The sequence below is a fragment of the Trypanosoma cruzi genome, genomic scaffold (assembly GCF_000209065.1).
Source record: "Trypanosoma cruzi strain CL Brener 1047053517061 genomic scaffold, whole genome shotgun sequence".
Classification (NCBI taxonomy): Eukaryota; Euglenozoa; class Kinetoplastea; order Trypanosomatida; family Trypanosomatidae; genus Trypanosoma; species Trypanosoma cruzi.
The window spans coordinates 49,112-60,285 of record NW_001849525.1 but is presented as its reverse complement, the minus strand read 5'-3'; the positions used below and the strand labels follow the sequence as shown (position 1 = coordinate 60,285).

Genomic DNA, 11,174 nt, shown 5'->3' with positions numbered 1-11,174 from the left:
CGCGACGGTTCTTCGCGACGCACTGCTGGAGAATGTCGAGGCCTTCGATGCCGCCGTAGAATTTTGCGTAAACTCTAGTGGGAAGCTGCTGATGTATGGCTGCGCGAGCTGGGCCACAGATGCCTCGGAGGAGCAACAACAACTGCTTTCCGAATCTTCCACTGAAGATGAAAAAATTAAAGGGGCCATAGCGGAGTTCATGAACGTTGCAAGTGTACTGCAAGGTCAGATATTTGGCCCTATTCTGAAGACACTGGTGGACGCGATAAGGACGAGTGAACTCAACATGGAAACACAGTTCTGGTACCTGCGGTCAATGCTGGAGTGCGCCAAGACAGTCGTGCTCAACGAGCCTCTCATCACTGGGGCCAAAGGGGCTCCCAAGAGCAGTCAGGCGGCTCAAAATCCCGTGCTCTTTCGCCAGGTGGCTGAGCGTTATGGAAAGTTGCGTCAAACATTCCGTACATTTAAGTTGTGCTTGGAGGAGGAGTTGTTGTTATCGGAGAATGCCATACGACGATCGCTCGTCACGTGCTGCGTGCACTGCCTTCATGCCTTCACGACGTTTTATGACGCCTTTGAAGCGCGACATCATACTCGACTTATTCCGTCTGACGAGCAGCGGGACGCTTCGATTCATCCTTTGCTGCAGCTTTTTGATACAGTCAAGGGACAAGGCAAGCAGGAGTAAGGGCAGTAAATAATGTGTGTCTGTTTGATTGGGTGTGTAGAGAGGAGCATGGGGCCCGATTGAATGAAACGCAGGAGTAAATCAACAAGCACAGAAATGGAAAAAAAAATCGATGAGTACAGAGAAACGAGTTTCTCTGGTATTTACCGACGTCCTTGTCATTTGTGTGTGGGGGGTGAAGGAGGAAGGGAGGGAGGAGTTATCATCACCACAGACTGACTGCTTGCGTGACTCTCGCCCTTTTCTCATGCATGTCTACATGCACACAAATAGAAAAAAAATGAATGATATATGTGTTTTGCGTGAATGTTCCCTTTGAGTAGGAACTTTTTCCATCTTTTTTACGGGGATCTTTTACCGCATCTTGCCACGCAACAGTTTTTCTTTTTTTTTTTTTCTTTCCCCCACTTTGAGAGGAATGAGCAATAACACCAACACAAGAGGCAAACAATGAATGGGAAAATGGGAATTTCTTCAAATTTGGAATTTGGAGGGGTGTGATAAATGCATGAGCCTTGACTTCGATGGCCGGCACATATGAAGTTGCCCTGCGATCCCGTTAAAAATAAACGGCAACCAGCACAAATGGACGTGGTGGCGGAAAAAAAAAAAAAAAAGAACCCCTTCTGAGGCAGAGAGTCATTCTTGGACAAGAGGACTTTCGCGCGATGCCCTGGGCAATTCAAATGACGCGGCTGCTCCGGGCGCTGGTTGTGATGCCGTCAGCCCGCGCCAACAACCACGACCCCGTGAAAAAAGCATTGCTGGCGCCTGGCTTCCCCCGACAATACGGGGCAATTGACCCTGGCACCACGCTGAGGTGGACTCAGGCAATACATTTAACAGGAGTTTGCACAAATTGTGGTATCCAAATGGGGGAGATCCCTATAAACTAATTGGGTGCTACCTTTGCGAGGAAGCGTGCCCCTTGTTCGTCATGGGGAAGTCTTGGGTGCTTCCCGCCAATTCCATGGCAACGGCAGTTTCTTCATTGCGTTGGATGAATAAAATTATTACTGACCCACGATGCCTTCTTTTCGGTACCATCTGATTGCTGGAAGATCGCATGATACTGGCGATGGTGAAGACACATCATTTATGGACTTTTGGATGGCGTTTTTGCGCTTTATTTTTGCTGGTTACCGTTCTGTTTGCTCCTGGGCAGCGTGGACATGTATGCCGGGGGATTGGGTTGACCAGGGAATGACAGTGGGGATTAAGTTGTTTCTTTTTGCAGAAATTTTGCAGTTGCCTGAACCAGTCATGCACCCTACCACTGTTATTTACACTTCTTTTGGCGCGAGACACGCGTCTCATAAGTCCAGACCAATACGCGCCCCAGTTTATCACCATTCCCTTCTTGTTGCTCCAGATGACTTTTTGTCCATATGCACTCTCAATCATCTTGGTGGGCGAGGTGTTCGTTTTTGCTGCTGCCTGTCATGGGGTACATTTGTTTTTGTTGTTGTTTTCTCTCATCTTTTTTCTATTTCCGCCTTTTTTTCTCTCTTTTTTTTTTTGTTGATGTTCTCTCGACACATGAATACATGCGTGTGGCCTCCCTTGCATTTTGCACAGGATCCACTGCAAGAAGGGTGTGAAGAATGAAGCAGCCGTACAAAACTACGTGGCGGGTGTATCTGCCCGGGGCGTTCGTCATGGCAATCTACACGGCCGCCATTTATCTCAGCAAAACTCGTGGTGAGGTGGTGAAATATGGTCATGATTTTGTGCCCATCTACTCTGAGGACGGGAAGCTCGAGGGGTTCACGCACCCTGTGTTAGTGAAGGCCGGCGACAAGTACCGCAGCAACGAAGAGTCCAGGGAGAACTCTGCGTGAGGTGCCTCCTGCATCGTGGATTGCCTTCTGGTTGAGAACACACCTTTTGTTGTTGTTTTGCCTCTTCTTGTTTGAAGCCTTCCTGCCTGCGAGCAAAAAAAAAAGTTTTAATCTTTTTTTTTGCCATTTCTCGTTGTTGTTGTTGTTTTTGCTTGCTTTCCGTGACTCTCTGTGTGTGCGTGTCCTTTAGTTACGCTCACCAGTTATACAGCCACGGGTATTTTTATTACTATTAGTATTATTATTACTATTATTATTATTATTATTGTAAGTGCATTGAAAAGAAGGGTTTTCTTATGTCCATCCTGACGTACAGCGGCGGCTCCTGCCTGGCAATGGCAGGCGATGGCTGTTTTGTCATCGTCTCCGACAACCGCCTTGGCGAGCAGTTGAAGACGATCTCCATGGAAGTGCCAAAACTCCACGTGATTAATGAAAGTATTGTGTTAGGTCTCACTGGGCTTCGCACCGATCAGCAAACGTTTTCCGAGAAGGTTCGTTTCCGTAATGAACTATACAAACTACGTGAGGAACGTGAGATTGGCGGTAAGGCGTTTGCAGCGCTAATATCATCCATGTTGTACGAGGCCCGTTTTGGCCCCTGGTTCGTGGAGCCGGTGATTGCAAGCATCGACAAGAAGACAGGCGAGGTGTACCTATGTGCCATGGATCTCATTGGCGCTCCGTGCGAACCAGAGGACTACGTGTGTGCTGGCACCTGCGCAGAGAGTCTGCATGGCATGTGTGAGGCCCTGTGGCGCCCCGGATTGGGATCCGAGGAATTGTTTGAAGTTGCTGCACAGGCAATGCTGTCTGCCTGTGACAGAGACTCCCTTTCCGGTTATGGTGCCGTGGCAGCTATTGTGACGAGGGACAAAATGACCACTCGTCTCATCAATGGTCGCAAGGACTAGAATGCCAAGAAAAAAAAAGATAATGAGAGGGATGACATGTGTGAATTTGTTGAGAGATGGCGGCTGCTACGGGGCCTTTACCCCATTTGCACCCTCTTTTTTTTTTCTTGATTCTAGCTTTCCACATATATATATATACATATATATATGCTTCTTTCCCGCGTATATTAGGATTGCCTTTTGGAAGGACGCTAAAAAATGAGATGTTCCTTTGATTACTTTTTGCTTCTATCGTCGTTGTGGTTTTCTCTCTTGGGTCTCTGCAGAATTCCCGGAGGGAATGGAACAACGGATGCATCTGCTCCCTCACTTTACATTTTGCTTGTTTGTTTTCTGTTGCTTCCTACGGGGAAAAAGGAAAATCAACAGGGCAGAACATGCAGGTGTCTCTGACACACTTGGATGATGCGCCCATGCTCTTTTGCGAGCGGTGCAACAACCTCCTCTATCCGGAAAACGACCCTTTGGATAGGCAGATGAGGTGGCGATGCAACTACTGCAGGACAACTGAGGTGCATGACGAGAATAAACTTGTGTATATTCTAAACCTCAAGTTAAAGACGGGGACAACGGAGGAACTGGAGTTGTTAGCGGAATTTGCGAACGACCCCACCGCCCAACGTGACCCCACGAAGCGATGCCGCCGCTGCGGTGAGAATGACGTGACGTGCTTTGTGAATCCCCTCGGTCAGCCTCATGAAGACATGACTCTCTACTTTGCCTGCGCGAATCCAAAATGTCGTCACGTTTGGAAGAGCGGTGAAAGCCAAGAGCAGTAAGGAAAAGGGAGGACAAGACAACATGGCAATGCAAAACAATAAAAGACGGTGCTCATATCTTGAGAATATCACATTTATTTCTGTGTATAGAGAATTGTTGAAATAAACCCCTCCGTATCTTTCCACTGGTTTGATTGAGAACTGTGGTCTTTTTCTTGTCTTTTTGACTTCTTGTGTGTGTGTGTGTGAAGAGAGGGAGTTTTAGCTCTAGCATGTACGTCTTTGGGATTTCTGTCCCCCTGACAAGCCTCTTTTGGTACCTCATATGTTGTCTTGTAGCCATCGCGGAAGATTTGGTGTGGGCACGAGTTTTTTTACCTGACCCCTTCAGAGAACCGTTGCGTGCTGCCCAATTTTCTTTTAGCATCATTGGCGCTGTTTTTTATGCGGTGGGTGCGGCACCACTATTTGTGTATGCATACAAGTACGGGCTTTCCTACAGCCAGCGCCAGAGACGATTTTTGTTTGGCATCGCGTTGGTGTTTTTTACGTGGTCTTTTCCCATCTTTATCATTCAACTATCGATGGTGTTGTCCAAGGCGACATGGCGCAATCCCGTCGATGATATTGTCTTTGTTCTGAGCCTGATATCATCTGCCATTGGTGGGTGCATTGCGTGGTTTGGCTACATGCACTTAGTGTCGTACTACATCCATCAATTCCAAGTGGTGGAGCAGCATATTGAACAACACGACCGTTTGGCCCCACACCCCATGCGTCCGGTGCGCTCGGCACCGCGAGAGGACCAGCCTGACACCATTTAGAGGGCATGTACTTTACGAAAAAGAGAATGAAGACGAAAAGAGAAGAAAAGTTTTTTAATGAAACGGGAAATAGAGAGGGGGGGGGGGATGCAATTTTGTTTGTTTGTTTTTATGTGTGTGTGTGTATTCTTATTCCGGCTTCGTCTTTGTGTCCACACCGATAGATATCGTTTTGAATCCTCCCCGTAACCATTTTCTTGTACTCTGCCTGATTGTTGCTTTGCGCACAGTGCGCACAACCGCAATGAAGAAAAAGAAGAGAGGCCTGTTCTCATGTAAAGTCAATTCGGTACGTATACATGACATTAGATGCGACCAGTCATTACAGTCCCACTCATCATTTCTTTTCCATTTTTTTTTTTATTTTTATTTTTTTCTATTCTGTTGGTTGTTGTTGTTGTTGTTGTTACCACCCACATTTAGGGGGGGGGAAGAGAGAGAAATACGGAATTAGGTGGTTGATAGAAAAGAAATAGAAGAAAATATATATTTTTTTTTTGAAGGGGGAAGTTTTTTAAATTCTTTTTTTTTTTTTCTTTCTTTCTTGTTTTTGTAAATTGCAATTTCCCATGTCTTTCCATGCGTCTCAGGGGGGTGATAAAACCGATTCTATTCTCGGTGCTCAAGTGAACCCTGTTTATTTAAAGGATACTCCGAACATGGAGGCAGGCAGCACGCAGGTACGCGCTTTGAGCTACAACTTTAACATTCTTCCCAGGGGCTGTGGCGGGTTCCAAAATGAACGCATTGACAATTTTCTAAAGTGTGTCAATGAATACGATGTCTTGTTGTTTCAGGAGGTCTATGCTGCCAGTGTATTGCCGTACTTTGTGCAAAAACATATCTGCTTTCAGAAACGCCTTGTGGATGAGTTGAAGGAACGTGGATTTACACATTATGTTATATCAAAGCAACCCTCATACCCGACGATTTTTCGACACAATGTACACTCCGATAACGGCCTCATTATCGCCTCACGATTTCCCATTGAGCAATGTGGCTCATATACATTTGGCTGCAATAAGCGCGGCAGCCAGTCTGTTCGAAGGGGTTGTCTTTTTGCGGAGGTTATGGTGCCTTTAAGGGAAGGTGGAAGTGTACCTATCCTCTTCTTTAATGTTCACCTTCGTCAGGATGAGAGCGCCGTTGCGACGTTTTCGCAGGTGATGGAAACCCGTCGCTTTATTGATTCCGTCATTGGCAACCTGTACGCAGAGAACAACGAGGCGAGTAAAATTCCACTTGTGGTGGCTGGAGACTTTAACATCAATGGCATTGATCCTCACAACGGAGGCAAGCCGACAAAGATATTCATGGAACTTATGCAAGAGCTGCAGCCACTGGGAGGCGGGCTGAGTGAAGTCATTCTCGACACGCACGGATATCACCCCTCGACCCGCCCATCCAAGTTGTTTTTCCCGTCGCAGTCAAAACTGAACCGAGAATCACTGACGCCGCAAAGACAAGACTTTTTTTTTGTTACCCCTGCGGTGGATGTTCGTATGGCATGCATCAAGAAATTTATAGCAAGTAGTCGAAGCCCGTATGTATACCTTTCTGACCACTTTGGTGTGTCAGCAACACTTTGCGTCTCGGCTAGCGATCAAAGGATACCCCACAAAAACTCAACGCGTCCTCTTCTGAAGACGTCTATGTCACGTGGGATCGTACATGAGCACTCCAATCCTCTTTTAAGCATGAAAATGCAATTTATTCCTCTGCTTCTAACGGCTTGGGCTGCGATGTACTTCAACTCCCTCACACTCTGTGTGCTGGGAGCCGTATGGTTTCTCTTGTGGTGCTTCGTTTCACGTATTCATGCCTTAAATAACGAGCGACAATTTGCTACCGTGAGAAGCGCTGTTGTAGAGGGTAAAGAGGCCGTCACATTAAATCACCCAAGGGAGTACAAAACCCTTCAAGGGGTTAAGAGTCTTGCAGAATTGTGGCAAAAAACGGTACAGCATCACAGTATGTTACGCTGTTTGGGGCAGAACAAAGAGTCAGGAGAATCTGAGTGGCTTACGTACGCGGATGTAGACGCAAAGGTGCGGGAACTTGGCTCCGGACTATGTGCTCTTGGCGTTGTTCCGGGTGATGTGATTGGGGTAGACTGTCAGGCGAACAGGGAAGCTGTGATTCTTGAGATTGCTTGTGTAATGTATGGGTTTACAACGCTAACGCTGGTAGGGAGAGGGAATGCTTTTCGAACCCTCATTGATGAGCATAATGTGAAGGTTGTATTTGCAGGCCGAAACAATGTGGCCTCTATTCTAACCTGTCGTTCTCGGCATTTGGAGACCGTGGTGAATGTGCATTCTTTTTACGATGCAGAAGATGATGCCGTGGCACGAGATTTCGGTATTACACTTCTCTTGTACGATGGGATCTGCTACAATGGTCGATTACGCCTTGTACCACCACCGCTGCATGTTGCCAGCGAAACGGTCTTTTCGTTGGTTGTAGACACCACTACCACCAACTTGGGTAGTTCTCTTAGTGTTGTTCGTATGACTCATGCGGATGTGCTTCGTGATATTTGCACTCTAGTCGCCACGTCTGTCTTGCCTACATCGCGGAAGAAGCATCTCGTTGTGCATTTTACACCGTTCTCGATGGTGTTTAACCGCATCTTTGTTCTTGGCCTCTTTGCACACGGAAGTTCTGTGGCGACGTCGGAGGGCGCCAGCAGACGGGCATTTACAGTTTTTCGTCCGACCATCATGTTGGCTGTGCCCTCTTTATTTGCCACAAGTGAGACGCAACTAAAACGGAAAAATGAGCGATACGGGTGCGTTTACTCCTGGCTTTTCGAGAAGGCGTTCCAGTTGCGCTCTGTCCTTATCAACGTGCACCGTCGGGATTCGCCGGTGCTGCGTCTTATCTTTTTTCGCTCCACTCAACGTCTTCTGGGTGGCTGCGTGGAAAAAGTTGTGTTGTGCGTATCGGAGGAAAGCACGTCGTATCGGCTGGAGGAACACATTGCAGTCTGCTACGCGCCGTGCCTGCGCGAGGTGTTTTTTATACCCTCCGAAGGCGTTTTCTGCGTTGATGGCATCCCAGCACCCGGCGTGCGGGTGGAATTGGAACCGTTTGATGAGCCCTCCACGAAGAACACGTTTGGGCAGTTGACCCTTGTGCGTCACAGTGCAAAGCATACTTTGCCGATCGCGGCCAAATGGAACGATCAGCGGACACTGCGTCTCATGGGACCTCCGGGTGGTATACTTTTACCTCTTAAGGGTGAATATGTTGTGGCAGCGGAACTGGAGCGCATATTTGCCCAATCGCGATATGTGAACGATATTTTCCTGTACGCGCGACCATCGCGACCTATTATCGCCATCGTGTCTCCAAATCGTGACACTGTGGAATTTGAATGGCAACAGCAGCACTCGATGGGTGTCAATAACAATGGAGAGGCGGAGGGTGGTGCAGGCAGCGCATCGCTCAGCTGGACTGAGCTTTCTCGTTACGCGTCTGGACTCTTGCTTGCAGACTTTTCTTGCATCGCGAAACTGAACGGCCTTCAGGCGTCGAATGTCCCAGAGTACGTGCACCCTCACCCACACTCGTTCAAGGACCATGGAAACTTCTTTACGCCATACGGAAAACTAAGACGCGATTGTGTGACCCGGTACTTCACATCTGTCATTGAGCGCTTTTACTCGGACACAGAATCCACCTTCAGCCCGACACCGTGCTACACCAGTAGCGGCAACAGTAGCGACATTGACTGTGCGGGAACGTTGTCCCATGACCGGCAATTTTCACTTCAGGTTCCCGCGGCCATTGATATTGGCGGAAGTTTTGCCAAATTTCTCTACGTGCAGCCTCCCGGTTTCTTTGAGATCCCTGATTACATGGTGCATGAATCATCTTCCCTCTCTGAGCGACTTGGCTTGCGAACCTTCCATTTCTTTGCCGATGCTCCCGTGTTGGAGGAGCAGCCACAAGGCCTTCGTTCCTCCAACGTTGGTACAGTGCGCTTTGCAAAGGTGCCATCGAAACGCATTCCCGATTTTGTTGCATATTTGGAGAAAAATAAGCCCCATAATTTTTATGCTGAGAAATTTCGCAAGAGCATACGAGCAACTGGCGGTGGTGCATTTAAATACGCCTCGATTGCCAAAAAAAGGCTTCACGTTTCTTTTGAGGTTATGCGGGAGATGGACTCGGTGGTGCAAGGACTCACTCTTCTTATCCGCTCCGCCCCATGGTCCATCTTTACGGTAGACCCCACAACTGGGATTCACTACCCACACAAGCTGCAAAGCCCTCCCGGAGACACGCTTTCTCCCTTTCCGTGTTTGCTTGTGAACATTGGTTCCGGTATTTCAATCATCAAATGCCTCGGCCCGGATGGCTCTCATGTTCGCGTTGGGGGAAGTCCCATTGGTGGAGCAACATTCTGGGGGCTTGTGCGCACCATGACGGATGTAACCTCGTGGGAGGAAGTTCTGGAGATCATGCGTCTTGACGGCCCCGGTGACAACAAAAACGTTGACCTTCTGGTTGGCGATATCTACGGCTACAATGCGCATGACCTTCCAGCAATGCTTTCCGTCGACACCGTCGCCAGCAGTTTTGGCAAACTTGGTGCAGATCGATTCTACGAAGCGATGGCGGGTGGATCGTTGAGACGCAGCTCGGGTGATGACAACGGGGATGTGATCTCGCCGCTGCCATCTCCAACTGTCTCTTCCCCTACGTCCCTTTGGAAAGGGAAAACGAAGCCGTCTGCAATCGACATTGTGCGTTCACTGTTGAATATGATCTCTGCCAACATCACGCAACTGGCGTACCTGCATAGCCGCGTGCAGAACGTTGAGAATATATTTTTTGCGGGCGGATTTGTACGGGACAACCCGATTATTTGGAGCCACATCAGCTCAACACTGCAGTACTGGTCAAAGGGAGAATCTCACGCCCACTTTCTCAAACACGACGGCTACCTTGGAGTTCTGGGCTCCGCGACCATGCCGACGGATTCAGAAACCGCATCCAAATAAGAAGTAGTGGTTTCTTAAAGAAAAAAGCGGAAATAAAATTAATAAATGCCTAAATGAAGTGAGAAAAAAAGGAAAAAAAAAAAAAAGAGAGCAAGAAATGGGGAGTGAGAAGGCTGAAACAATGTAAAAATGGAACGGAACAAAAGGATAAATATATATGTATGGCATATATGTCTACACGCAGGTGTATATATATATATGGAAGAAGGCAAGAAATAAGTAGCGCGAAAAAAAAAAAAATAGGGTGGAGAAATGAATTGGGAATGTTAAGTGTTTTCTGTGGGCGAGCTCCGGGTTCTTTTTTCTTTTTTCTTTTTTTTTTTTTTTGGTTGTTTTTGTTTGTGGGGTTTTCTTTAGGTGTTGTGGGTGTGGACCGTTAGGGCGAAGGTCTACGGGTGTAAGACGCTGGAACCACCTGCGTCTTGGGGTGGCCATTGGCATTGGGTGAGTTGTTGTTGTTTTTTTGTTTTTGCCCATCGGAAGACCCCAATAAGAGCACTAATGCATATATGGCGCACGACGACCAAATAGCATTATTTTTTTTTTTTCCTTTTGTCGGTTGATGTTTTGTTTTGTTTTTTTCTGTATGCATGCATGCATGTGTGTGTTTGTGTGTGTGTTGTTTTGTTTTGTTTCTCATACATGCTGTGGAGAAAAGGGGTACGTTAAGAGGAAAAAAACTGCGCGTGCGATGAATGGACTTCACTTTTACTTGGCTCCAGCCGCTACATGCATGCATGCATGGTTGTTGTTGTTTCCCTCTGTGTCTCTCTCTCTATCCCTGCCGATGACATCCCCCTTTTGCGACTTTTTTTTTTCTCCCACTTTTTCTTTTGTCATTTCTCCCCGTTGTACATGCATGTACCACTAGAGGCAGACGGACACACAAACACACGCGAATGTGTTTCTTTACGAGTTCCGTTTCATGCAATTAAACAGAAACGTGCAGGCGAGTGTGCGTTCTTGCCGCCTAAAGGACGAGTCTTGCGTTCCTCAGGACCGGGTGGATGGGGCGGAGAGCAGATGATTGTCAGCTCTCTCAAAGGGTCGCACTGCCGCGGTATCGCTGGCTTCTGAATTCGCATGATAATTTGCCCAGAGTCAAGACACTCCAGCCGCCATTGATGTGAGGGCGGAGCAGTATGGCAATCCTGCCCGGTGCGGTCTTTTGCC

At 47.7% G+C, this 11,174-nt stretch overlaps 6 protein-coding genes across 6 annotated transcripts, besides 11 other annotated features; all 6 read left to right on the top strand.

Moving 5' to 3' along the window:
- Window positions 1-3,159: a sequence feature (heterozygous, non-Esmeraldo-like haplotype).
- On the top strand, window positions 92-691 carry Tc00.1047053511153.150 (uncharacterized protein; the record flags this gene model as incomplete). Its single annotated transcript, XM_808678.1, has 1 exon — window positions 92-691. The coding sequence occupies one exon, from the start codon at window positions 92-94 to the stop codon at window positions 689-691; it is 600 nt and encodes a 199-aa protein (XP_813771.1).
- Window positions 2,144-2,214: a sequence feature (A-rich).
- Window positions 2,296-2,532, top strand: Tc00.1047053511153.144 (hypothetical protein, conserved; the record flags this gene model as incomplete). Its single annotated transcript, XM_808682.1, has 1 exon — window positions 2,296-2,532. The coding sequence occupies one exon, from the start codon at window positions 2,296-2,298 to the stop codon at window positions 2,530-2,532; it is 237 nt and encodes a 78-aa protein (XP_813775.1).
- Window positions 2,751-2,799: a microsatellite.
- Window positions 2,829-3,446, top strand: Tc00.1047053511153.140 (proteasome beta 3 subunit, putative; the record flags this gene model as incomplete). Its single annotated transcript, XM_808677.1, has 1 exon — window positions 2,829-3,446. The coding sequence occupies one exon, from the start codon at window positions 2,829-2,831 to the stop codon at window positions 3,444-3,446; it is 618 nt and encodes a 205-aa protein (XP_813770.1).
- Window positions 3,160-4,192: a sequence feature (areas merged during assembly that could not be assigned to a particular haplotype. This can correspond to areas where the two haplotypes were merged or to regions with more than two copies in the genome that were merged during assembly.).
- Window positions 3,572-3,595: a microsatellite.
- On the top strand, window positions 3,824-4,225 carry Tc00.1047053511153.130 (DNA-direcetd RNA polymerase II, subunit 9, putative; the record flags this gene model as incomplete). Its single annotated transcript, XM_808676.1, has 1 exon — window positions 3,824-4,225. One exon carries the CDS (start codon window positions 3,824-3,826, stop codon window positions 4,223-4,225), a length of 402 nt encoding a protein of 133 aa, XP_813769.1.
- Window positions 4,193-11,174: part of a sequence feature (heterozygous, non-Esmeraldo-like haplotype) that runs on past the window's edge.
- On the top strand, window positions 4,438-4,989 carry Tc00.1047053511153.124 (hypothetical protein, conserved; the record flags this gene model as incomplete). Its single annotated transcript, XM_808681.1, has 1 exon — window positions 4,438-4,989. The coding sequence occupies one exon, from the start codon at window positions 4,438-4,440 to the stop codon at window positions 4,987-4,989; it is 552 nt and encodes a 183-aa protein (XP_813774.1).
- Window positions 5,335-5,363: a microsatellite.
- Window positions 5,377-5,397: a microsatellite.
- Window positions 5,509-5,541: a sequence feature (A-rich).
- Tc00.1047053511153.120 (pantothenate kinase subunit, putative) lies at window positions 5,559-10,001 on the top strand (the record flags this gene model as incomplete). The annotated part of the gene is made up of 1 exon (XM_808675.1): window positions 5,559-10,001. One exon carries the CDS (start codon window positions 5,559-5,561, stop codon window positions 9,999-10,001), a length of 4,443 nt encoding a protein of 1,480 aa, XP_813768.1.
- Window positions 10,297-10,328: a microsatellite.
- Window positions 10,585-10,621: a microsatellite.